Source organism: Ambystoma mexicanum, chromosome 12, assembly GCF_040938575.1.
Source record: "Ambystoma mexicanum isolate Mex_15411 chromosome 12, UKY_AmexF1_1, whole genome shotgun sequence".
NCBI lineage: Eukaryota > Metazoa > Chordata > Amphibia > Caudata > Ambystomatidae > Ambystoma > Ambystoma mexicanum.
In genome coordinates, this window is record NC_090936.1 from 43,895,698 (window position 1) to 43,920,305 (window position 24,608).

Sequence of the window (24,608 nt, forward strand, 5' to 3'; positions counted from 1 at the left end):
GTTAAGGGGTTCAAAACCATCAAAGAACTGAGAGTTGTCAGGTTAATGGCCCTACAGAATCGATAAGTTTTAGACCTTTTCACAGCTGTGGAAGGATGTGTTTGTGGAACGATCAGGCCTTCTTGCTGTACATACATTCCCACTCATGATGAAGAAAATGGGATCCTAATAGACGCTATCGCCAAAGTATCAGACCTGCATGCAAAAATGGAAGCAGAGACGAATGCTATAGGGCCAGACGACGAGTGGTTATCATACATCTTTTCATGGATACCATCATGGATGGCAAATGGAGTGAAAGTATTGGTAGCAGCATTAATACTAGTATTGTTCGCCTTTTGTGTCATCAGAGTAGCAATATCACAATGCGGAAAGACTACTGAGAAGACTATACGGATGAAGGTATTATTTGACGTAGAGGCAGAAGAGGATGAAGAAACAAAGACTCGTAATGCACTGAAGTCACAACTGAAGCAGTGTCCTCTGTTCATGCCAGGCACAGCGTTCAAGTTTCCTTTCAACTCACGCGACTATTGGGGAAAATGGGTATGGTGCTATCCTGGTGGAGATTGCAGTTATATGACCTGGTGTTTGGACGACCATGCAAAATATCATGGACATCTAGGAGGAGTAACAAAGGTCTGAATCCCAAAACTGTTTGTGAATCAAGAAGGTTGTTTGAGGAGTGTAGTCGACTTGTCGACCAGAGGGGGGGATTGAAGTAGAAGATCCAAATGTGGTCCTTGTAACTTCTACTCAACTTGTAGCCTGAAGGTAGAAAAATGAGAGATGAACATTACTCCTGGGCCCTTCATTGCCATCAGTGATTTATTGCAGATTTGAGAAACGTTATTCGCTCAGACAGCTATTCAAACCGTACCCCACTGACAATGTAGAAGAGATACCGTTGTCATTGATCGAACAAGTTGACTGACTATAACCTCGAAAAGCTGATGACGTCACTACTGATATCACAACATAGATGCATTAGGCATGAAGCATATAAGCATCCATGCATGAAGCTACGAAAACATTCTAGTTTATTGCTGCTAGAAACGAAACAAATGCTTATGACTCATGCAGATAGAGGACTGACACACACATATATATCCTTTGCTAAGTGGAAACCGCAAAACGCCAAGAATATAAGAATATGTACAATTTAGCTTGCACATGCTCAATTGCGATTAAGATGGACGACCATACGAACAAAGAAGGAAGCCATAGGGGCATTGAAGTGAATGGGGAAAGGAAGACAGACTTCGAATACATGGCGAGGCTGACAGTCTGATTCAGCTAAAGGCAGACAGACAGAGCTTCCAGGGCAGACACAGTGCACATCCTAGGCAAGGACAAGCAAAGACAGAAAGTTTCCAGTTTACTGAGGCGATAAGACACCTGCAAGGAATATAGCTTAAAATCCTCATAATTACAAGCAGGATAGCTCCATTCTGTGGCCCATACACACGTGACCTGGAAGAATAGGACAGTGCCTATTCATTCGAAGGCAGATGGAGAAAAGCAGTTCCCATCGAACCAGAGGTGGAAGGATATAATTACTATACAGGTTCAAAGCTGGATGTACGCTCTCAGGGCTTAGGCGATCAGAGAGGGAAACTTATTGGGAACACACAGCACCTTTGCAATCGTTCCCTTGCCTTCAACCGTTTCACTCAGCCTGGTAGCTGTCCAAGGTCCCAGGGCTGAGAAGACCTGTTCTGTCCAATCCTTAGCTACCTTTCATGTTAAGCACACTATGTTGCAGTGGCCAATAATTTCCCTGTTAACCTGCAACTTTGCAATTGTAACATTTAGAAGTGGTCCTAGGAGGAGCCACCAGATATGGCTATCCAATAACCAGACTAACCCCTATGTATTAGATACAGTTTTCCTGAACTGGTAGGTTTTTTGGGATGTAACTAGCCTTTAAACAGTGTAACCCACATTTGGAGGAGGAGAACCTTTGGATGTAATTTTTATTGATAATAAAGACAGTAAACTTTTCCCTATGGTTCAGTCTTCCGTTTTTCCGGCAGGGATTTTGTTGGGGCCCAAGTACGTTCTTGCTGGTAATCGGGGTAGCTGCTAAGGGTGCCCCTGCCACTCCTTTACAATTTGATGTCAGGGACCTCTCAGAGGAGGCACTCGAGGTGCGGCTTGCTGCACTCAGGCCTTTGACAAGATTGCTGTGCGCTTGCAGGTGGAGAAGATTGAAGGCGTGGGGCAGGGAACGCAAAATTGACCCATCTCTTTCCCCACTACTGCAGTGATGGAGGTCCTTTGTTTACTGGCCTCATCAGGCCTTCAGGTTGCAACAATCAAAGGATGCTTGGCTGCTTTGTCTGTTTTTAAAAGGTCTCTAGATCAAGGGTCTTTCTTAACGATCCCTTTATGGCCCATATCCTGAAGGGTCTTGTGAATAAGTTTCGCCCGTTCCTTTTGTTGTCCCAGATTGTGATCTTAACTTAGTTCTCACTTTTCAAAGGGATTGTGTCCTCCGACATATTCTATATCTATGACAGGTAATGTCCACAGCTGAGCTGCTTCGGAGATTTTTTGGCAGAAGGCATCCTGCGTCGATGGTGTCGATTCGATGTCCCTCGAGGGCCTCCGTTGAGGGTCAACGTCACCGGATGTTATACATAGGATGCATGAAGCCCGTAGCCTCAGTTCCGTTTTTTCCGCAAACGTGTTTGCTTCAGAATCTCGGCACGCTCGATTCTTCTCTTCGAAGCGATGTCTTCATCTTCCTCTACTACCCCGAGGTTGGGCTTTAAAAAATGTCGGGACTGCGGTTTGAAAAAATGTCCATCACGGACCCGCACGACATCTGCCTCTGGTGCCTCGGCGAAAGCCATGCTACCGACAACTGAGAGGACTGCCAGTCCCTGACTTCTAAGGCCTTGCGGGAGTGTAAGGGGAAATGGAAGGTAGGTAGGATGTTCAAACCTCGTAAATAGAAGTCCGCTGGACTTTCGACCGATGACTTGAGGGGCGACTCTCTCTGTCGGCGAAAATCCAGGGGTTTTCGGTCTAGGAGTGGTTCCCGCCATTCCTCTGCCTCGAGGCATTCTAGGAAGCGCCGGCACCGGTCGCCTTCCCCGTCCTCGTCAGAGGAGGACTATGCCAGATGGTTGACTTGTCCCACCAAGTCTTCGTCGCCGGCCGAATGGGATTCATTCTGCAAGCAGATGTTAGCGATTTTTCAGTCGCAAGGCACAGTTCCGTACGAGCCTTCGAAAGAAGCCGGCAGGGAACGGGCTTCACACGCCTTCGGGCTCGGGAGGTCCGCGTGATCATCGGGAGCTGTCAAGGTCCCGATCGGACAAGGGAGATCACCATAGCCGTGCCAGGTCCCGGTCCTCGACGCCATCAAGACCGTCGAAGCCTGTGAAGCCTTCAAAGAAGGCGTCGATGCTATCAGCGCTGTGTCTGTCGATGGACGATCTCGAGGCTCTGCCCTCGAAGAAATCGTCGATTCTCTCTGCACCCTCGACGCCGTTTGTAGAGGATTTGCCGGAGGTGCCCCTGAGGGCTGTAGAACCTCGGAGGAAGGCTTGCAGTAAGTCTGTGAGGCCTGTTTTTGAGCCCAGGTCTGTTCCGCCTCCTAGATTGGATTTATTCCAACCTTTGCAAGAAATTTCAGAGGTTGATGAACTGTCTGATCAGGAGATGGGCTTGCCTGTGCATCCTGATGTCCCTGATGACCTTTTGTCTGGGCATAGTCAGATGGTGGAACTCCGTCAGTCATTGCATGACGCCAGTGGCCTCGACACGTCTCCGGAGGTGAAGTTTGGCCGGCCTGAAATGTGGGCGCATGCTGAGTCTTCCTATAGGTGTCTCATGTCGAGGGTTACGGAGTACTTGGGGTGGTCTTCCACCCCCCCCCCCTGTGGAGTTTGATCAGCATGACTTGACTGATAACCTGGATCAGGGTCTGTTCACATGGCTTTGCAAAAGAGGGTGGCGGCGGCTTGGACTGCTCCGGGGAGCCTGTTGGCAGTTAACAGGTCATTTCTGAAAAAATACTGCCCATCCAGTAGTGACCCCTGCTACTTATCGTCGCACCGTACTCCGGAGAGTTTGGTGGTGCAGGCGGCTACGGCCTCCTCGAAGCAGGCTGTGTACCCTACCATCCCTCCGGATAGGGACGACAAGCGCTTCGATGGTTGGGCGAGGAAGGTATTTTCTGCTGGGAGTATGGCGTTCAAGTTGGCCAACTCCACTTGTGCCTTGGCAAAGTTTATACACACTCTGTGGAACTGTGCGTCTTTGGCAGCTGAGCATGTTCCCGAGGGGGAAGAAAGGGATGGCTTTCTGGCCCCTGTGCAAGACGGCAAGGATGCTATGTGCGAATCCCTTCAGTCGGGTTTGGACACGGCAGATAGTGTCAGCCGGTCCATGGTTGCAAGCACCGTAATACGTATGTTTGCGTGGTTGTGGAAGTCGGGTTTTGCCCCGGATGTGCAATCCCGTCTTCTGAACATGCCATTCGAGGGGATTGGCTCCTCCGACGTATTCCATATCTATGACAGTAATCACCACAGCTGTGCTGCTTCGGAAAATCTTTCGGCGTCTGCGTCCTGCATCGATGACGTCGATACGCCGCCCTCGAGGACCTCCTCCGACGGCCGAAGTCACTGGATGTTATAAGTAGGACCACCGACTCCAGTAGCCTCAGTTCCATTTTTTCCGTGAACGTGTTCGCATCGGAGATCTCTGCGTGCCTCAACTCTTTGGAGTTCTTTCTCGGTTCTTCGAACCTGTTTGGTTTTGTGAAGTCTTTTCTTTGTGAAGATGTCTACCTCGTCTTCCACACCGCGTCCAGGTTTTAAGAAGTGCGGGGACTGTGGGTCCAAAATGTCGGTTACGGACTCGCACAATGCCTGCCTCTGGTGCCTCGGGGAGGCCCATGACACGGATGACTGTGTCGACTGCCAGTTGCTCACGTCTAAAGCCTTGCGGGAGCGCAAGAAGAAGTTATCGGTTGGTAAGGTGTCTAGGCCACGGTCGAGGTCTGCGGGGCTTTCGACGGACGATTCGAGAGGCGACTCTCCTCGTCATCGTCGGAAGTCCAGTGGGTCTCGGTCCCGGAGTCGGTCCCGCCACTCCTCTGCCTCTTCGAGGCACTCCCGGAAGCGCCATCATTGGTCGCCTTCCCCGTCCTCTTCCGAGGACTGTGCCCGTCGGCGGGTCGCTTACCCTACCAAGCAGGCGACGCCGGAGGAATGGGCTTCCTTCAGGAAGAAAATGTTAGCGATTCTCGAATCGCAGGGCACCGGTCCGTCCGCGCCTCCGAGTAGGGTTGGTCGTGATCGGTCGAGAGACACCGCTCGCAGGCCTTCGGGCTCGGTTGGTCGGCACGATTCGTGGGAGAGGTCCCGCTCGGACAAGGGGAATCGTTCTCGTCATGCCCGGTCCAGGTCCCGATCCTCAACGCGCTCGAGACCATGTGAACCTGGTATGTCTTCGAGGAAGACGTTGACGCCGGTGGCGCCGAGGTCATCGACGGACTCTTTGAGGCCCCGCCTCCGAAGTCGTTGTCGGCGCCATTGGCGCCCAGGCTGTCGAAGGACACACTCGGGGCTCCGGCCTCGAGGCCTGTGTCGAAGCCATCGATGCTGTCGGCGTCGTGTTCGGCATCAATGCCGATTCACTCGATGCCCTCTATGCCTTTCGAGGCTGTGTCGACGGGGGTACCCCAAGGCTCGGTGGAACACCCTAGAAAGGCTCTGGCCAAGGTCAAGCATGGCTTTGGTTCACATTCTGTGCCTTCTTACTGCCATCTTGAGTTTATTTCAGAGGTGGATGAGGGTTCTGATGATGGCATGGTTCCTAATACGGTGCCTGACGAGATTCTCTCGGGCCATAGCCAGTTTGAGGACCTGAGGCAGTCCCTGCACGATGGTAGTGGGCTGGACACCTCTCTGGAGGTGGAGTTTTGTAGGCCTGGGCCTGGCACTCATGCCTTCAGGGGGTATGGTGCTTCAGGCAGGCCAACTTCGTATGTGCCTTGTCACGTTTCACGCACACTCTGTGGAACTGTGTTTCCTTAGCGGCTGAACATATTCCCAAAGGGGACGAACGGGATGGTTTCCTTGCTATGGTTCAGGATGGCAAGGATGCCATGTGTGAGGCCGTTCAGTCGGGTTTGGACATGGCAGATTGCGTCAGCCAGAACATGGCGGCAAGCACCGTGATATGCAGGTGTGCGTGGTTGCGGATGTCGGGGTTTGCTCCCGAGGTGCAGGCCCGGCTCCTCAACATGCCCTTTGACAGGGAACATCTTTTTGGCAGCAAGGCTGACGAGAACCTTGAGAGGTTGCAGACCTCAAAAGCTGCAGCAAAGTCGTTGGGCGCTGCAGTTCGACAACCTCCGCCTTTTCGTCCTAGGGGACAGCAATGGAGGGGAGGTTCCTTTTGTTATTACTCATCCTTTGGTAAAGCGAGAGGAGCTGCCAGTCAAAGGGGCCACCGTAGGAGTGCCAGAGGTGGAAAACAAGGTACTCGAGGTGCCAAGGCCGCTCGGGCAGTTGCCTCTTTGCCCTCAGGCAATGCCGCAGCCACTTCAGCTCAGTCATGAGGCCATGTCCCATGGTTCGCCGGTTGGGGGAAGGCTGGCGCAGCATCTTGCAGAGTGGCGCGCCATTACTTCAGATGTGTGGGTTCTGGAGATCATAACCCACGGCTACTGTCTTTCTTTCCGGCAGAAGCCTCAAGACAATCCACCGGGGAATCTCTCTTTGAAGAGTCCAAACCCGCTCCTTGCGCAGGAAATTCAATCCCTGCTGGAGAAAGGCGCCATAGAACTGGTGCCTCTAGCGGAGAGGAACAAGGGATGGTATTCCCCTTATTTTTTGATTTCCAAGAAAGACGGGGGATTGAGACCCATCATGGACTTGCGCGGTTTGAACAAACTCCTCAAGAAGTTCAAGATGGTTACTCTCTCTCAAGTCCTCCAGGCCCTTCAACTTCAGTACTGGTTGGTTTCTCTCGACCTCAAGGATGCTTATTTTCATGTGCCGATACATCCAAAGCACAAGAAGTACCTGAGGTTCGCGGTTGGCGACTCGCACTTTCAGTTCGGGTCCTGCCGTTCGGTTTGACCTCCACCCCGAGGGTTTTCACCAAGCTCATGGTAGTGGTGGCAGCGCACCTGAGGAAAAGGGGGATTCACGTCTACCCCTACCTGGACGATTGGTTGATCAGGGCGCGCTCTCCCCAGCAGGTCCTGGATCATCTGTCAGTCACCTGCCACTCCCTCCACAAGCTGGGCTTCTCCCTCAACTTAAAGAAGTCCCATTTGACACCAACTCAGAGGCTCCAGTATATCGGAGCAGTGCTTGACACGTCCCTGGGGCAGTGTTTTCCTCCACAGGTGAAGGCTCATCACATTCAGCAGATGGTGCACAAGTTTCAGCTTGCCCAGAGTCTCCCAGCGTTCGAGTTCTTGAGATTGCTCAGCCTCATGGCATCCTGCATTCTTCTGGTGCCGGAGGCCAGGTTGCGGATGAGATCTTTGCAATTGGCACTCAAGCTCCAGTGGTCTCAGTCCTCCGGCAGGATGTCGGACCCTGTTCAGGTGCCGTCCTCGGTCGCCCAGGACCTTCTGTGGTGGGCCGTTGAAGACAGTCTGATGAAGGGGGCTCCATTTTGGCTACCCTGGCCGGAGGTGACGATCGTGACGGACGCATCCCTCACGGGATGGGGAGCTCATGCCAACGAGTTGACAGTCAGCGGTCGTTGGTCTCCGTCGGAGTCCAGACTCCATACCAATCTGTTGGAGCTGAGGGCCGTCAGGCTAGCCCTGAAGGCTTTTCTGCCGACTGTGCGAGGGAAGAATGTCCTGATCCTGACGGACAACACGGTGGCCATGCACTACCTCAACAAAAAGGGGGGGCAGGGTCACTTCCTCTGTGCAGGGAGGTGATGCAGCTCTGGTTCTGGGCAATCCAGCAGGAAGTTTCGATCTCGGCAGTTCATCTGGCCGGAGACGAAAACGAGACGGCGGACGCTCTGAGCAGGCAGAGCACGATCTCTCACGAGTGGGAGTTGGCTCAGGAGATTCTCCTGGAGATCTTCGCCCTTTGGGGGACCCCTCAAGTGGATCTCTTTGCCTCCAGTGTCAACCGGAAGTGCGAGAGGTTCTGCTTGCTGGAATTTCCTCCGAAAGGAGCCTTAGGAGACGTGTTCGTGGTGGAGTGGTCATTCCCACTGCTGTATGCGTTTCCTCCAGTCCCTGTCATTCCGCAAGTGCTGCAGAGGTTACGGAGGTTCGGTTCCCGGATGATCCTCGTTGCTCCGGTGTGGGCCTGGAGGACGTGGTACCCGGACCTTCTCGACTTGTCCATCTGCACTCCATGTCATCTTCCCTACTGAGACGATCTGCTCTCATCTGAGGGGGGTCAGGTTCTCCATTCAGAGGTCTGATCCCTCAACCTTCACGCTTGGTTGCTGAAAGGTTGAGGTATAAGGATTGGGACCTCCCTGAAGACGTGATGGAGGTGTTGCTCTCGGCTAGACGGCCAGCAACAAAGTCCCTGTACCGTTGCCGTTGGCGTAAATTCTGCGACTGGTGCAGGGTTAAGAATGTGGATCCTTTTGCATGTGACATTCCCATGGTTCTGTCTTCTTTGCTTTCTTTGGCCCACAGGGGCCTTCAAGTGCGTTCCATTAAAGGTTACCTGGCGGCGCTGTCCATATTTAAGCGCTCGTCTGAAGAGTGTTCCTATTTTAAAATTCCTTTAATTTCTCAGTTTCTGAAAGGCCTCACTAATGTGTTCCCTCCGCCACCCTTCTCTGTGTTTCATAAGGACAGGGTTGTCCTTGGAGTTCGTCCTTCCTTTCTTCCGAAGGTGGTGTCAGAATTTCATTTAGGCCAGAAGGGTGTTCCTCCTGCGTTTTATTCTCCTCCACATCCTGGTAAGGAAGAGGAGAGGTTCCATAGGCTTGATCCTAGGAGAGCGTTAAGCTTTTATATTTCACGCATGTCTCGGGTCAGAGTGGACGATCAACTCTTCATTGTTTACGCTGGAAAGCGTTTGGGACAAGCTGTGACGAAACAGACTTTGTCTCGCTGGATTATTTTGGCTATCTCGGAGTGTTACCGCTTGGCGGGTAAGGACCCACCGGTCGGTTTACGGGCCATTCTATCAGGGTATGGCTGCCTCTACTGCCCTACAGAGGGGTGTTCCTATTTGTAACATCTGTGGTGCAGCCACCTTGACTTCGGTACATACTTTTGTACGTCACTACTCCCTCGATTCCACCCGGGGGCAGGATCTGGCCTTTGGCAAGGCGGTCCTTTACTCCGCAATTTGATTGGGCATTCTAAATTTCTGTTTTCTAAATTCTTTTCCCACCTCCTTGCATTGGTAATGCTTTGGGAGTCTGTCATAGATATGGAATACGTCGGAGGACCCAATCCCCTTGAAGAACAAGTTTCTCTCTTACCTGGTAACGTTCTTTCGATGGGATGTTCCGACGACGTATTCCATATTGCTCCCTCCCTATCTTCCCCGCTACAGAATTTCTTATGCGATTGCAGTTTACGTTTCCGCAAGGCTTTGTGTGGTCAGACTGGCAGAAGACTGGTGCCACACATTCTGGGAAAAAACTACAATTGAGGCTACGGGCGTTGTGCTTCCTACTTATAACATCCAGTGACGTCGGCCGTCGGAGGAGGTCCTCGAGGGCGGCGTATCGACGTCATCGACGCAGGACGCAGACGCCGAAAGATTTTCCGAAGCAGCACAGCTGTGGTGATTACTGTCATAGATATGGAATATGTCGTCGGACCATCCCATCGAAAGAACGTTACCAGGTAAGAGAGTAACTTGTTCTTTGAAGCCGTTCATTTGTTTGGCAGCAAGGCTGACGAGAGCCTTGAGCTGTTGCAGACCTCCAAAGCTGCAGCAAAGTCTTTGAGCGCTGCAATACGGCAACCTCCGCCTTTTCGTCCTAGGGGACTGCAATGGAGCGGAGGTTCCTTTCGCTACTACTCCTCTTTTTGTAGAACGAGAGGGGCTGCCAGCCAAAGGAGGAGCGAAAAAGAACCCGTGGGGGTCGGGGAAATCGTGGTGCCAAAGCCGCTCAGGCAGTTGCCTCTTTTCCATCAGGCGCTGCCGCCGCCGCTACAACTCGGTCATGAGGCCATGTCCCATGGTTCGCCAGTTGGGGGCAGGGTAGCACAGCATCTCTGATAATGGCGTGCCATTACTTCAGATGCGTGGGTTCTGGATACCATAGCCCACGGCTACTGCCTTCCCTTCCTGCAGCGGCCTCATGACAATCCACCTGGCAAACTCACTTTGAAGCGTCCAGATCCGCTCCTTGCTCAGGAAATCCTATCCCTGCTGGAGAAAGGTGCCATAGAACTGGTGCCTGTAGTGGAGAGGAACAAGGGATGGTGTTCCCCATATTTTTTGATTCCTAAGAAAGACGGAGGACTGAGAACCGTCATGGACTTGCGTTGGTTGAACAAACTTCTCAGGAAGGACAAGTTCAAGATGGTTACTCTTTCTTAGGTCCTCCAGGCCCTTCGTCTTCAGGATTGGTTGGTGTCTCTCGACCTCAAAGACGTGTACTTTCATGTGCCGATTCAACCCAAGCAAAGGAAGTACCTGAGGTTTGCGGCTGACGACTCGCACTTTCAGTTTCGGGTCCTGCCATTCGGTTTGACCTCCACCCGAAGGTCTTCACGAAGCTCATGGTGGTGGTGGCAGCGTACCTCAGGCGAGGGGGGATTTTCGTCTACCCTTAGCTGGACGACTGGCTGATCCGAGCGTGCTCTCCTGAGCAAATGTTGGATCATCTCGGTGTCACCTGCCGCACCCTCCACAGGCTGGGCTTCTCCCTGAATTTCAAGAAGTCGCATTTGACACCTTTCCAACAGCTCCATTACATCAGTACTGTGCTATACACATCCCTGGGGAAGTGTTTGCCTCCCCAGGTCAGGTCTCATCACATTGTGCAGATGGTGGGCAAGTTTCAAAGTGCCCAGTGTCTCCCGGCTTTCGACTTCTTAAGGTTGCTGGGCCTCATGTCATCCTGCATCTTTCTGGTGCCGGAGGCCAGACTACTGATGAGATCCCTGCAATGGGCCCTCAAACTGCAGTGGTCCCAGTTCTCGGGCAAGATGTCGGATCCCATGCAGATTCCACTCTCGGTCGCCCAGGATCTTCTGTGGTGGGCCAACGAAAGGAACCTGCTGAAGGGGGAACCATTTTAGCAACCATGGCCGAATGTGACGATTGTGACGGATGCTTCCCTCACAGGATGGGGTGCTCATGCCAACGGATTGACAGTCAGCAGTCGTTAGTCTCCGTCGGAGTCCATACGCCACATGAACCTGTTAGAGCTGAGAGCCATCAGGCTTGCCCTGAAGGCTTTTCTGGCAACTGTACAGGGGAAAAGTTTCCTCATTATGACTGACAACACAGTGGCCTTGCATTACCTCAACAAAAAAGGGGGGGCAGCGTTGCTCCCGTTGTGCAGGGAGGCGATGCAGCTCTGGTTCTGGGCTATCGAACAAGGTTTTTCGATCTCTGCAGTTCATCTGGCCAGAGACGAAAATGCGGTGGCGGACGCTCTGAGCAGGCAGAGCACAGTCTCTCACGAGTGGGAGTTGGCTCAGGAAGTCCTTCTGGAGATCTTTGCACTTTGGGAAACCCCGCAAGTGGATCTCTTTGCCACCAGTGTCATCCGGAAGTGCGAAAGATTCTGCTCAAGGGAATTTCCTCAGAGAGGAGCCTTAGGAGACGCGTTTGTGGTGGATTGGTCATTCCCACTGCTGTACGCGTTTCCTCCAGTCCCCGCCATTCCTCAAGTGTTGCTGAGGTTGCAGAGGTTCGGGATCCACATGATTCTTGTGGCTCTGGATTGGGCCAGGAGAGCGTGGTGCCCGGACCTTCTCGAATTGTCCATCTGCCTTCCACGCCATCTTCCTTACCAAGAGGATCTGCTCTCGTGGGAGGGGGGTCAGGTTCTCCATCCATAGGTCAGGACTCTCAACCTTCATGCTTGGTATCTGAAAGGTTGAGATACAAGGATTGGGACCTCCCGGATGATGTGATGGAGGTGTTGCTTTCGGCCAGGCGGCCAGCAACAAAGTCCCTGTATCGTTGCCGTTGCCGTAAATTCTGCGACTGGTGCAGGAGACAGAATGTTGATCCTTTCCAATGTTCCATTCCTATGGTTTTGTCTTTTCTGCTTTCTTTGGCCCACAAGGGCCTGCAAGTGGGTACCATTAAGGGTTACCTGGCGGCGCTGTCCATATTTAAGCGCTCGTCTGAAGAGTGTTCTTACTTTAAGATACCTTTGATTTCGCAGTTTTTAAAAGGACTGACTAATGTGTTTCCGCCGTCCCCTTTCCCCTTTCCCCTTTCCAGATGCCGGTTTTGGGATTTGAATTTGTTTTTGAAGTTTCTGATGGGTGCTCCGTTTGAGCCCTTGCACTCTCGTCCTTTGAGACTGTTGTCTTTCAAGATGGTGTTTTTAGTTGCAGTTACTTCCGCTCGCAGAGTGAGTGAATTGCAGGCACTTTCAGCCAAGCCACCCTTTACTGTTTTCCTTAAGGACAGGGTTGTCCTTTGGGTGCGGCCTTCTTTTCTGCCGAAGGTCATGTCTGAATTTCTTGTAGTTCTTCTGGCGTTCTATCCTCCCCCGCATCCTGGCAAGGAAGAGGAGAGGCTCCATAGGTTGGATCCTAAGAGAGCTCTGAGCTTTTATATTTCACAGATATCCTGGGTCAGAGTGGACGATCAGCTCTTTATCGGTTATGCTGGACACCGGTTGCTCCAGGCTGTAACCAAAAAGACCTTGCCCAGTTAGATTATCCTCACTATTACAGAGTGTTACCGTTTGGCGGGTAAGGACCCTACGGTAGGATTACGTGTTCACTCTACTAGGGGCGTGGCTACCTCCACGGCCCTTCAACCGGGTGTTCTTATTCGGAATATTTGTGAAGCAGCCACCTGGGCTTCTCTACATACTTTTGTCAAACATTATGCCCTGAATTCCATCCACGGGCGGGGTCTGGCCTTTGGTAACGCGGTTCTTTATTCCACCATTTGATTGGGTATTCTAAATTCTTTTCCCACCTCCATAATTTGGTACTGCTTTGGGAGTCTGTCATAGATATGGAATACATTGGAGGACACAATCCCTTCGAAGAACAGGTTACATCCCATCGAAAGAACGTTACCAGATTTGGTAAGTAACTTGTTCTTCTCAAGGCATCTCCTTTTGAGCCTTTGCATTCTTGCTCCATTCGACTGCTTACTCTGTATTCTTCTTTTTTTGATGGCCATTACATCAACCAGACGGGTCATTGTGCTGCAGGCCCTGTCAAGCAAGCCACCATATCTGTTTTTTCAGGGAGAAAGCTTATTTTAAAATATGACAGGGTTTTTACCCAAGGTGGTCTCCGAGTTCCATCTGTCCCAGGCTATTGATCTACTGGTTTTCTACCCGCCTCCATATCCCTCCAAGGACGAGAGGCGGTTCCATAGGCTGGACCCAAATACGGCACTTAGCTTTTATGTTGCAAGAAGGTCGGAATTCAGGAAAATGGACCAACTGTGTGTGGCCTTCTCATTGGCAAGAAAGGGTTTTCAATCCTTCTCTAGGTGGATCACATTCTGCATTTCAGAATGTTACCTCAATGCAGAACAGGAATTACCTCCAGGCATCAGAGCCCATTCTGCTAGGGGAGTGGTAGCTTCTCAGCTCTGCAAAGGGGAGTGCCAGTGAGTGACATTTGCCGAGCGGCAACTTGGTCTTCACTGCATACATTCAACAAACACTACTGCCTGGATGTAGCCAATGGAGCTGACTCTCGCTTTGCGAGGGTGGTGTTACAACGCTTCCTGGTATAGGGACTTTGATGCTGCCTCCTTCACATTTACGGCTTGATGAGGAATCTGTGTGAGAAAATGTGGAGAATCCTGTGGATCTCACTCTAAAACCCTCTCTAAAGTCTCCTCCAAGGTAACCAGCAGAAGGCTACCAGGGAGGAGATCCCAATCCTGGGGAGGTGTACTGTGGGAGGATCACCTGGGTGGAGACGAGGCCCGTGGTAGTGGGGTGATTCCACAGGGTGAGACACAGTATTTCTCCTTGGAGAGGGATACCCTTACCACCGAATTACAGGAGGAATTGGCTTATAGCCATTTTGATATATCTTGACCTCCTATTAAGAATGGAAGGGTGAACTCCAAGAGTGTGGTCCAACAAAGTGTTGTCTCCAAAGAACAGGTCTTCCGTAACTCTAAAATTACATATCCTCCCCAATGTGAAATGTATACCAGAAGGAATGACGGTAATATAGCCTTTTCTGTACCACCTGTCTCTAAAAGTGTCAAACCCTACAATCCTCCTCTTAATAACATCAAGGGAAGTAAAAACACTGTTAGAAATAATAAGGAAGAAGGAAAAACCCAATTTCCTTAAAACAAGCAACATGTCCCATAATCCCTCAGGGACTGTGACGAAAAAGAGCACTAAAGAGGCATGCAGAGGTAGCGAACAGTCCGGCAAACCTAATAGCCTTCGGCAAGGTCAGGCAATTAAGACTGAACTGAGGGTCTACACCTGAAGCCAGTTAACCCACCTGAGGGTCATACAAGGCTGCAGCAAAAGAGAAGCAGAAGGGAGAAGCTGGGCAGGAGGCTGGCAGTTCACTAGGGAGTGCGACCACAGAAGGGATGCCAGCGCGAAGGAAGAGCAGATTTCACCTTCAGGAGTTGGTCCTGTGCTCACAAACCCTACTTGGCTTTGGCTGCATTGGAAGAGACTGGGAGAAGCTGGCAGTCTTTCCAGGTGCGCCTAATTGCAGTGAATGCAGAGCTGAAGTCCTGTGTTTTACACAAGGTCTGTGTGCAGAAGCAAGCCGAGCGAAGCTGGAGAAAAGAAGACTCCCCATTAAGGAGGCCAGATCCAAGACACCCGTGCTGAAGACAGGTGTGGATCCTGAGTGTGTCTGTAGTAGCAATAGCAGAGAAAGAGAAGTCGGGAAATGGAAGCAGCCCGTAGCCGCTGCAACTATGGTGCCGGTGAATGAAGCGCTTTACTCCAAAGCATCAGAAACTCCTTGCCGGTAACTGTAACCAGCTAAAACTCACTCGCATAGAAGGTGAAGTGAGTGAAGTCGTTCATAGATGTGGGAAGTCTTGTTGAACAAAGGTAAATGTATTACACGCTTATTGTACAACGTTGCGTCGGGCCCCCACTGAAGCACCCCGGTGGGAGGCCGGCTGACAAAGTTAGTCAGCGTGGGGAGTCCATCTCCACCGACCGTTGGGTGCTGGATGCCCTAGCCCACGGGCACACTCTGGAATTTCTAAAGAAGTGCCCCCGAATTCCTCCCTTGGCCAGGAAGGAAAACCACATCCCTCAACTGCTGTTAGAGGTAAGGGCGATGCTCAAGAAAGTAGCCATCGAGCTCGTCCCATAGAGGCTCCTGGGCTCCGGAGTATACTCAAGATACTTCCTCGTGAGAAAGAAGACAGGAGGATGGCGTCCCATCCTGGACCTGCGTCGACTAAACGGATACATCAAGGCACAGACATTCCGGATGGTCACCCTCCAGCACGTGCTGGGCCAGCTGGAGGAAGGCGACTTCCTATCGTCGTTGGATTTGGAGGATGCATACTTTCACATCCCCATACTAAAAGGACACCAAAAGTTTCTCAGGTTCGTGGTCCAGGGACGGCACTACCAGTTCAAGGCCCTCCCATTCGGATTGAAGTCGGCGCTCAGGGTATTCACCAAGTGCCTAGTGCCTGTGGCGGCGCGGCTGCGCCTGCAGGGGATCCATGTCTACCCCCACCTGGACGATTGGCTCATCCGAGCAAGAACAAGGGAGCTCGCCATCGAGCTCACAGTGAAGACCGTCCGGCTGCTCACGGACCTGAGATTTTCCATCAACTTCCCCAAATCCCACCTGGATCCGTCGCAGTCGCACTGTTTCTGGGAGCCAGGCTTGATACAGTAGCGCGATTGGCCTCGCTGTCGGAGGAAAGGACGAAGGCCATCCTGGGCAAGGTGCAGCGTCTGCTGGCCACAGACGTGGCCAGGGTGAGGTCCATCAAGTCCCTTCTCGGGATGATGTCCTCATGCATCTACCTGGTGCGCCTGTGCAGGCTTCGGATGCGCCTTCTGCAGGAGTTCCTCGATGCCCGTTGGATGCAAGCGACGGCAGCTTTGAGGACAAGATCTCACTCAACGAGGTATTCCACCAAGCGATTCGGTGGTGGGGCACCCGCACGCATCTCGCGGCTGGCACGGACTTTCAGACCCCAGCACACCAGGTGACGATGACGACGGATGCCTCCCTGGAGGGGTGGGGAGCGCACACCGCAGATCTTCACGCGAGAGGCCTCTGGATCCCAGAGGAGAGGACACTCCACATCAACATACTGGAGCTCCGAGCGGTGTTCTGAGCCCTGAGGTCATTTCTCCCGTCTCTCAAGAGCACGGTGGTGAGGATCTTCACCGACAACACCACCACGATGTTCTACATCCGGAAGCAGGGAGGAACAAGATCCCCAGCCCTGTCCAAGGAAGCCCAGGATCTGTGGCACTGGGCCGTTGCCCAGGGGATGTTTCTGGTACCCTTTCATCTGGCAGGGACAAACAACACAATCCCCGACTCGCTCTGCAGGGAGCTGCGCTCGTGCCACGAGTGGGAACTGCGGCAGGATCAAGTGGATCGACTCTTTCAACGATGGGGCAAACCCCATATCGACCTGTTCGCGACGGCGACAAACTCCAAGTGCCAGAGGTTTGCCAGCAGGTTTCCCCAGCCGAGGAGCATGGGCGATGCTTTCTCGTTCCCCTGGGACGGCCTGTTCCTGTATGCGATCCCTCCGTTGCCGTTGCTGCTGCGACTCGTCAACCAGCTCAAGAGGTCCAGGTGCAGGATGATCCTCGTCGCACCGGCGTGGCCGAGGCAGATCTGGTTCCCGGACCTTCTGGACTTGTCAGCGTCCCCACCAGTCAAAGTGTCGATGGACGCAGATCTTCTCTCCAGAGAAGGAGGCGCCATCCTTCATCACGACCCAGAGTCGCTGAACTTGCAGGCCTGGCTCCTGCAGCACTAGAGTTTGGAGGGTACGATATCCCGGCGGACTGCAGAGAGGTTCTTGCAAAGGCCAGGGCGTCCTCAACTCTCAAGTGCTACGGACACAAGTGGAAGAGGTTCTCTGTCTGGTGCCGTGCACAGAAGATTAACCCTCTACGGATTACAGCCCCTCAAGTGCTACCGTACTTACTGTCGCTGGCCAAAGCTGGACTAGCTCATGCTTTCATCAAGATACATCTGGCAGCGATTTCCCGATACACCAGAACTGCAGGACGGTCATCCCTGGGGTCTCATTGCCTGGTGAAGGAGTTTATGAAAGGAGTGTTCCGATCGTTCCCGCCGGTAAAGGCTCCAGCCCCGGCGTGGGAGCTCAACGTGGTGCTGATCAGGCTCATGGGCCCGCCATTCGAGCCTTTGCATTCGGCTCCGTTGAAGTTCCTGTCGTCGAAGACAGCGTTCCTTGTGGCCATCACCTCCGCACGACGCGTGGGAGAGATTCAGGCCCTATCCTGCAAGCCTTCATACTTGACTTTTCACGAGACGAGGGTGGTGCTGAGGACGCACCCCTCCTTCATGCCCGAGGAGCTGTCGGACTTCCATCTCAACGAGCCCTTGGTGTTAGCAGTTTTCTTCCCATCGCCTTCGTCGCCGGCCGAGAGGATTTTGGACCCACTGGATGTAGCTAGAGCGCTGAAGTTCTACGTGGACCGAACGAAGAGTTTTCGGAAGACATCACTGCTGTTTGTGAACTTTGGACCTGTGAACCAAGGGAAGGCTCTCTCGAAGGCTTCCATTTCCAGATGGCTCTCCGGCTGCATCATGCACTGTCATCGGTTGGCAAACCGACCGTTGCCCGGCTGTCCGAGAGCCCATTCTACCAGAGCAATCGCTGCTACCACGGCTTTCCTGTTTGGCGTGCCCCTGCTGGACATCTGCAGGGCTGCTACGTGGAGGTCGAAGCACACCTTCACGAGATTCTATTGCGTCGACCGGGATTCCAGGGAGGAGTCCAGAGTCGGCCAAACAGTGCTGCGCAACCTGTTCGCCTGAAGGTGGGCCTGGTGAGGAGGTAAGAGTTGCTTAATGTTGAGTTTATGTAATGCTTAATGTTGAGCCTTGCCACCTCCTGTGGTTGTGCATGTGTGTACTGATATGTATTCTTATATTCATGAGCATGTGAATCCATGCCAGACCCCATCCTGGAGAAGGAACAAGTTACTTACCTGTAACTGTTGTTCTCCAGCATAGGTCTGGAATGGATTCACATGCGAACCTTCCCTCCTATCCCTCTGCGGCTCTTCACTTGGTCTTACTGCCACTTTACGTGCTACCAAATCTGAGGATGGCTGCCAAGGGCGGGGCTTAGGGAGAGGGCAGTCATTGGCTGGGGGCAGTATGACCCAGAGACCAGTGATTGGTTACTACTAAGAAAGACAGATCAGAAACAAAACTGATACTGATTTTTTCTTTACCGAGGATTCCCAGCCTGACGACGGGGAATATTCATGAGCATGTGAATCCATGCCAGACCCATGCTGGAGAACAACAGTTAGAGGTAAGTAACTTGTTCCTTCTCAGGTCAGAACCATCCAGCATGTAGCAATTTGTTTGACTCTGGTTTCTCAAAGCAGCGCCACGCTCGCTTGCCGTCAGTGCTTTTTTGGTCCTTTCATTTTTTTCAGAGGTTGCTGCCTCCTCATTCTATATATGTGACATCAGATGGGCCGGCTGGTGTCATCTTTGCTTCCCTCTACGTCCCCAGTTCACTTAACAACAGCACAGCGTCTGTCAGACTTTGCCTCGGCTTTCTGATTCTACATAAACCATGTGTCTCAATTGCTTCACTTAAAGCGTCTTAGGCGATGTGATGATGGCTACCAAATAACCTTCCTCGGCAAGTCCTTTCACGTGACTGCAGCTATGGTCCTCAGACTCGAAAGTACCTCTCAGGATCCAGAGTGAGTCATGACGATGACGTCATGACTCACTCTGGATCCTGAGTCATGACGTCATCGTCCTTTGCTTGATTTGTTGAGAGTCTGCAGTAGTCTGGCTGTTGAAACATTACTTTCTGGTGTATTTGTAACGCATAACTTATCACCTGGGTAACATTAAGGAAAAGCATGGAAACCCAGGAGTGAGAAAAGGGTCAAGGTACTCTGGGAGAAATGAACAAGATGCTCCTTGAATTGAATTGATATTTTATTTCTATTGCACTCGTACACAAGTGTTTTACAAAAAAAATGTTTTCATAATGGTTAGCTTAGTGAGATATCTTTTTTTAATACAATTTGGTGAAAAAAGAAACATATTCATCATTTTTACTTGGATTCTCTTTAAAGTGGAGAAGTATACCTTGAGACATGAACCCTTTTCAGGACCTTATTTAACATACATTTCAAGTCCTTGTCAGTAGAACACTGTACTAATGTAATTATCACTTAAAATGACTTGTTTCTAATAACATTTCAATTGAATAATTATGTCTCTAAGGCTTTAATGACTCAAGATAACATGGAGGTAATGTTGTGTATGAAATTAATGTAATGTTATTTTAATGTATTTCCATTTGTATGGCCTAACATTTACTTTTCATTATGTTTATAATCTGAAAATTAATTTATTTTTGTCAATGCTTCCTGGAATAGCATCCCGTTATTTGGTCCTTATCCTAGGTAAGAAATAATTTGTTGACTGTGCCTCTGGGTGGAGCAAAATTAAATCTTAAAACATATAGGCATTTTGTGCTTGCACATTGACGTGAGTTACCGAAACAGTAAAATTGAAATATATATTTATGTAAGCTTCCATTTTTTCTTCCTAGTCTTCTTAAGAAAATTGAGCGAGAAACGTGGAGAGAAAGTGGTGTTTCATTAATCGCCACTGTAACCCGACTAATGGAGCGATTACTAGACTATAGGTGAGTTTGCAAAGATTTAAAATGCTTTAATTTGAAAATAAATTGATGTTCAACTGAACTGTGTGTATTGTAGGAGATGCACTGTCCTCTCCTGGCTCTCCTCTTACCTCTCCAATCGATCCTTCACGGTCTCTTGGGGTGGCCGTACCTCCGACAGCCTTCCCCCTGAGCTATGGAATCCCTCAGGGTCCTGTACTTGGACCCTTTCTTTTCTCTCTCTATCCCTCCCTTCTCGCCCCAGTCATCTCTTCCTTCGGCATCTCTCACCACTTCTATGCCGACGACACCCAACTCTTTCTCTCCTTCTCTTCCTTCACTTCTGACCCCCACCACACTCTTTCTTCCTGCCTCGGGGCCATAAAAAACTGGATGTCTTCCCATTTTCTTTCCCTCAATACTGACAAGACTGAAGAGCTTTTCTTCCCTCCTAACACTCTCTCCCCATCCCCTCTCCTTTCATCCACTTTCCCTCTTCCAATCTCCCCATCTCGTCCCATGCCCGCAATCTTAGCCTCCATCTCGACTCCTCACTTTCCTTTTCAAACCATATCTCCCTAACCACTCACACCTGTCAGCACCACCTGTTCAACATCCACAAGATCCGCTCCTCCCTCACCTTCCACGCCTCTAAAGTCCTAATTTCCTCCCTTATTTTCTCCCGCCTTTTCTACTGCTCCTCTCTTCTTTTTGGACTCCCTGTCTCTCACCTGACTTCCCTAAAATCAATCTACCACTCTTCCATCCGTACTCTGTCTTCTTGGTCCTCGTGACTCTATTTCTTCATCGCTCTCTCAACTCGGATGGCTTCCCTTCCTCTAACAATTGAAATTTCAATTCCTTTGTCTTGTCTACAAATCTCTCCATGACCTTGCCCCCCTATCTCTCTTCCCTCCTCTCATTTTACCATCCCTCCCGCTCTCTCCGATCCGCAATCTCTACCTTCTCACTGTACCCCCTGCCCCTTGTGCCGCCTCACGCTTCTGCTCCTTCCAACTCTTGGCCCCCCTCCACTGGAACTCCCTACCTCTCTCCATCCGCTCTGGCCCCACCTACTCATCCTTCCGCTCCTCCTTGAAAATCTCTCTTCTCCACTCCCCTCCCTGACTCTCCTCAACCACCACCTCCCCCTCAAACGCCTGTCCCCCCCTGCCCTCACCTCCCTCCTTCCCCCTCCTCCCACTGACCTCACTGGACACTGCTACCAAGAGGCGTATGAGTCCACCTGGGGTACTCCACCCCGCCCCCTCCTTTATTGAGGTTTGAACCACACATCCTTCCAGGCAATTAAAATTGAATGCCTTTAGCAAGATGATGAATTGGGACAGCAGGGTTATGCAAGGAAAGTCTTTGGATCCTTCTCCAAAGAATTGTGTTGCTCTAATTCCGATCAACACATACATGCAACGTTGAAAACAAAGCAAGTAATGTTGATGTGTGAACTAGAGCAATTCTTGGGATCATAGGTAGATGCCAACATTACATTTTAAAAGGGCAAACAGTATACATTACACATCCATACATTAACCAGTCCTCATATAATATGGAATTTTACCACAGAGAGATTGTTAACACTAGGAGGGGGCAGCAAGTCTTGTGCCCTACCCAAGTCTCAGGGCTCCCTGGAAAATATAATTTGGGATTTGATCATGCTTACCTTCCCCAGAAAGGGGAAGGGGGAGGTTTACGTAAACTCAAATCATTAAACAAGCTGGTATTTATTATATGATGTTTTATTTATATCACGCTCATACACAAGTGTTTCAGAGGGCGTTTGATAAATGGAAGTGGGAGATTTCAAATGACACCACAGCCTTTATTTAGGGAGTTGCTCACCTGTACCAAAAGCCGCTGAAATAAATAGTCAGACGACCTGTGCGGTTTTAGACCTCAGACACTTTAGGATGGAGATGCCTAGGTACTGGGAATCAGCCTGCATCTGTAAAGATGAAATTAATTCAACCTAATTTTGAGTTGTTTATTTTTTCTTTCGATCAAGCAACACTTCTTGTAAAAGTAAAGCTTACGCCCCTGCCCCACCCCTCCACTAACCCTCTCCCTGCCCACTGCTGCCCTTCCTTGAGTTATTGAGAGACAGTGTCCCCTTTTCCCCTTGCAATTGCTACTCAAGGGGCAGAAATTAAGTCAGCAAATATATTTATGAACAGTGTCCAAGCATATTGAATGCTTCAGTTAGGAGTCACCCCCCCTGGCATGTGGGAAATAATGGCTCAGAATATCCTGAACACCCCTCTGGCCATTGTACCTTTGCCTGAGAGGTAGCAGAAGTGCAGCCCATTTACACCAAAGCTCAAGCATTCCAATCAATAGTGCCATGAAAATGACGGTGTCCAGCTCTTAACTTGTGATGCAGAAAGCATAGGATTCTACCGCACAGTCGCGTTACATGGAAGAACATCCCTCCCTCAGGCAATGGGCATACACCCACAGCCAACCAGCAAGTGAAGCAGGAGTGACATGATAGAGAGCTGATCATGTATCAGAATTTATAATGGCATCTGTGAGGAACCGGAATAAGACGCAGATACAGAGAAGTCATATTTGTGGTTATAGAATTGTATTAAAACAAAAGAACCATCGAATGGGGGGTATTACTGGTCGGGTAATGCCCCTGGGGCGATAGCTAGATGCCCGAGTGAAGCGAGTGCTTTAACGTAGTCCCCCCATTCGGGGGCTCTATTGCTACTAGCACCCCGGCACGTTGGACTGAGGTACTAATAGCAATTTTTCTTGAGTTGAGACACAGTGTTGAGACCGTTTCTCAACCTGAGAAAATAAAAAGAAAATGTCCGGCATAAGGTGGAAAGAGATGGAACTCAGAGGGACGCAGAGCAGTAAACTTTGAAAGGTGGGTCTTTGTGGGCCTGGTAACGACCCGGCGAGGGTCAACCAGATTGATTGTTGCCATTTCATTGTCCCACAGCGGGTACTAATAAATAATAAGGGTTTGGGAAATGCTTCACTGTCCCTACTTCTAAGGGGTATTTCCCTACCTCAAACAAAACTAAGGGTTTGTCCAATGTCAAAATGTCTAAAGCAAAACTGTCCTGTGTCTGAAATCCTATCCTTGCTCTCACATTCTAAGTAGTCTAGTAACTCTAATGTCTAAACGGGTAAGGTCTTTATTCTTGAAAGGTGAACAAATTTTAAAGTTCAGAAGAAATACAAAGTTACTCCAATGCAAAAGTTCCCAATGGATAATGTTCACAGTTCCAGGGGATGGCTCCCTTCCCCAGGTTACTGTTTAGGGTTTCTCACAACTCCAATAGGCACAAAACTTCCTTGGAGGTTTCTTTGTAAATAACAAAAACACTTTCTGTTCCAACACAGGTTTAGATATAATTTCCAACTGTACATAATACCTGGTTTATTACCCTGCCAGGTTCTTTTCCTCTTCAATTGGATGACTTGTTCGCTACAATTTGCAAACTCGAGCTTTGATTTGATATATTCTCCAGGCAGGGCTTTTAACAACATGTTTTATCTTAAACATACTTGTCAATTTCGGTTTGCCTTGTACACTCTCCTGCCAGGGCTTTTAACCTGCTGCATTCTGCATGCACAGACTTAGACTTGCCTGGTATAATCTCATGCCAGTGCTTTTAACATGCTCCCATTTAAACGTGCACTTGCAGACTTGTGCTTGCCGGGTATACTCTCCTACCCAAACTCGTAATTGTTACAACTCTGCAAATGTTCACAATGTGAGTGGTTTCCACCCCCCTCTGGCCTCTGTCGGACATTGCTTCCCAAAACAAAAAATGATTCTCTTTCATTCCGTTCCCCAGTTAGTGTTCTTCTGTATTGTTACCAAAGCGCCCCAGTGTCTCTCTCTTTCTCTCCAGGACTCACTGGCTTTCTGAAGCACTCCTTAGGTGCCTTGTGTTAAACCAGGGCCAGCGTCTCAGTACTCTGCCTCCAGTTTGCAGGTCCAGCGTCATCTCTCAACGACCTCCATGTCCTTCATGGCTCCCACCTGCTGTGGTATCCCCCACTTCCTTTTCATAATGAACTCTCTAGCTCTCAAGCCCTTGTAGGCTATTGTCAGCCCTTTCCCTGTCCTTCCCTTAAAACATTGCCCAAGAAACACCAGTTCGACACTGGGACTAGGAAGAGACCAACTGGAAAGACACTTCGTCATTTTGTTAATACAGACACATATTAGCATCAGCTGTGTACTGGGACGAGGACAACAGCACAAGTATGGCAGGACTACCATTCTAATGGTGAGCGGTCTTGTTTTTTCTGGACTCATCATGCCTTGCCTATGCAAGTGGTCTATCGCTGTTCCTGGTCACTCTCTGCTAGTGGCACGACAACTTGAGGTTGTGACAATTGGATGTTAGGCACGTTTCAGTGTTTTATTGGTTGTGTACTGTCAGCCTGTTGCTTTAAGTATGGTGACTGTTCCTCACAAAATTAAAGGATTTTATGCATTTGTTGACTTTCATTAAGCTGAATCCTTTGTATACTGTGATTATATAGAAAAAAGAACAAATGCAATAATAATGAAAAATATACAGAAAATTAAATATATGGGGTGGGGGTAAGGGGTTAAAAAGTGTGGAGGGTGATTTGTGGTGGTGT

At 50.2% G+C, this 24,608-nt stretch overlaps 1 protein-coding gene across 4 annotated transcripts in view; it reads left to right on the forward strand.

Annotated features, from left to right (window-relative positions):
* Positions 1–24,608, forward strand: part of DOCK4 (dedicator of cytokinesis 4) — a 2,129,281-nt gene that overhangs the window by 1,626,119 nt on the left and 478,554 nt on the right. For 2 of the 4 annotated variants that reach the window (XM_069627915.1, XM_069627916.1), the window contains exons 33-34: positions 19,732–19,758; positions 19,908–20,003. In XM_069627915.1, coding sequence (XP_069484016.1) covers positions 19,732–19,758; positions 19,908–20,003 — 123 coding nt within the window. The remainder of the gene's footprint in view (positions 1–19,731; positions 19,759–19,907; positions 20,004–24,608) is intronic. The other 2 variants (XM_069627917.1, XM_069627918.1) reach the window with 1 other exon arrangement.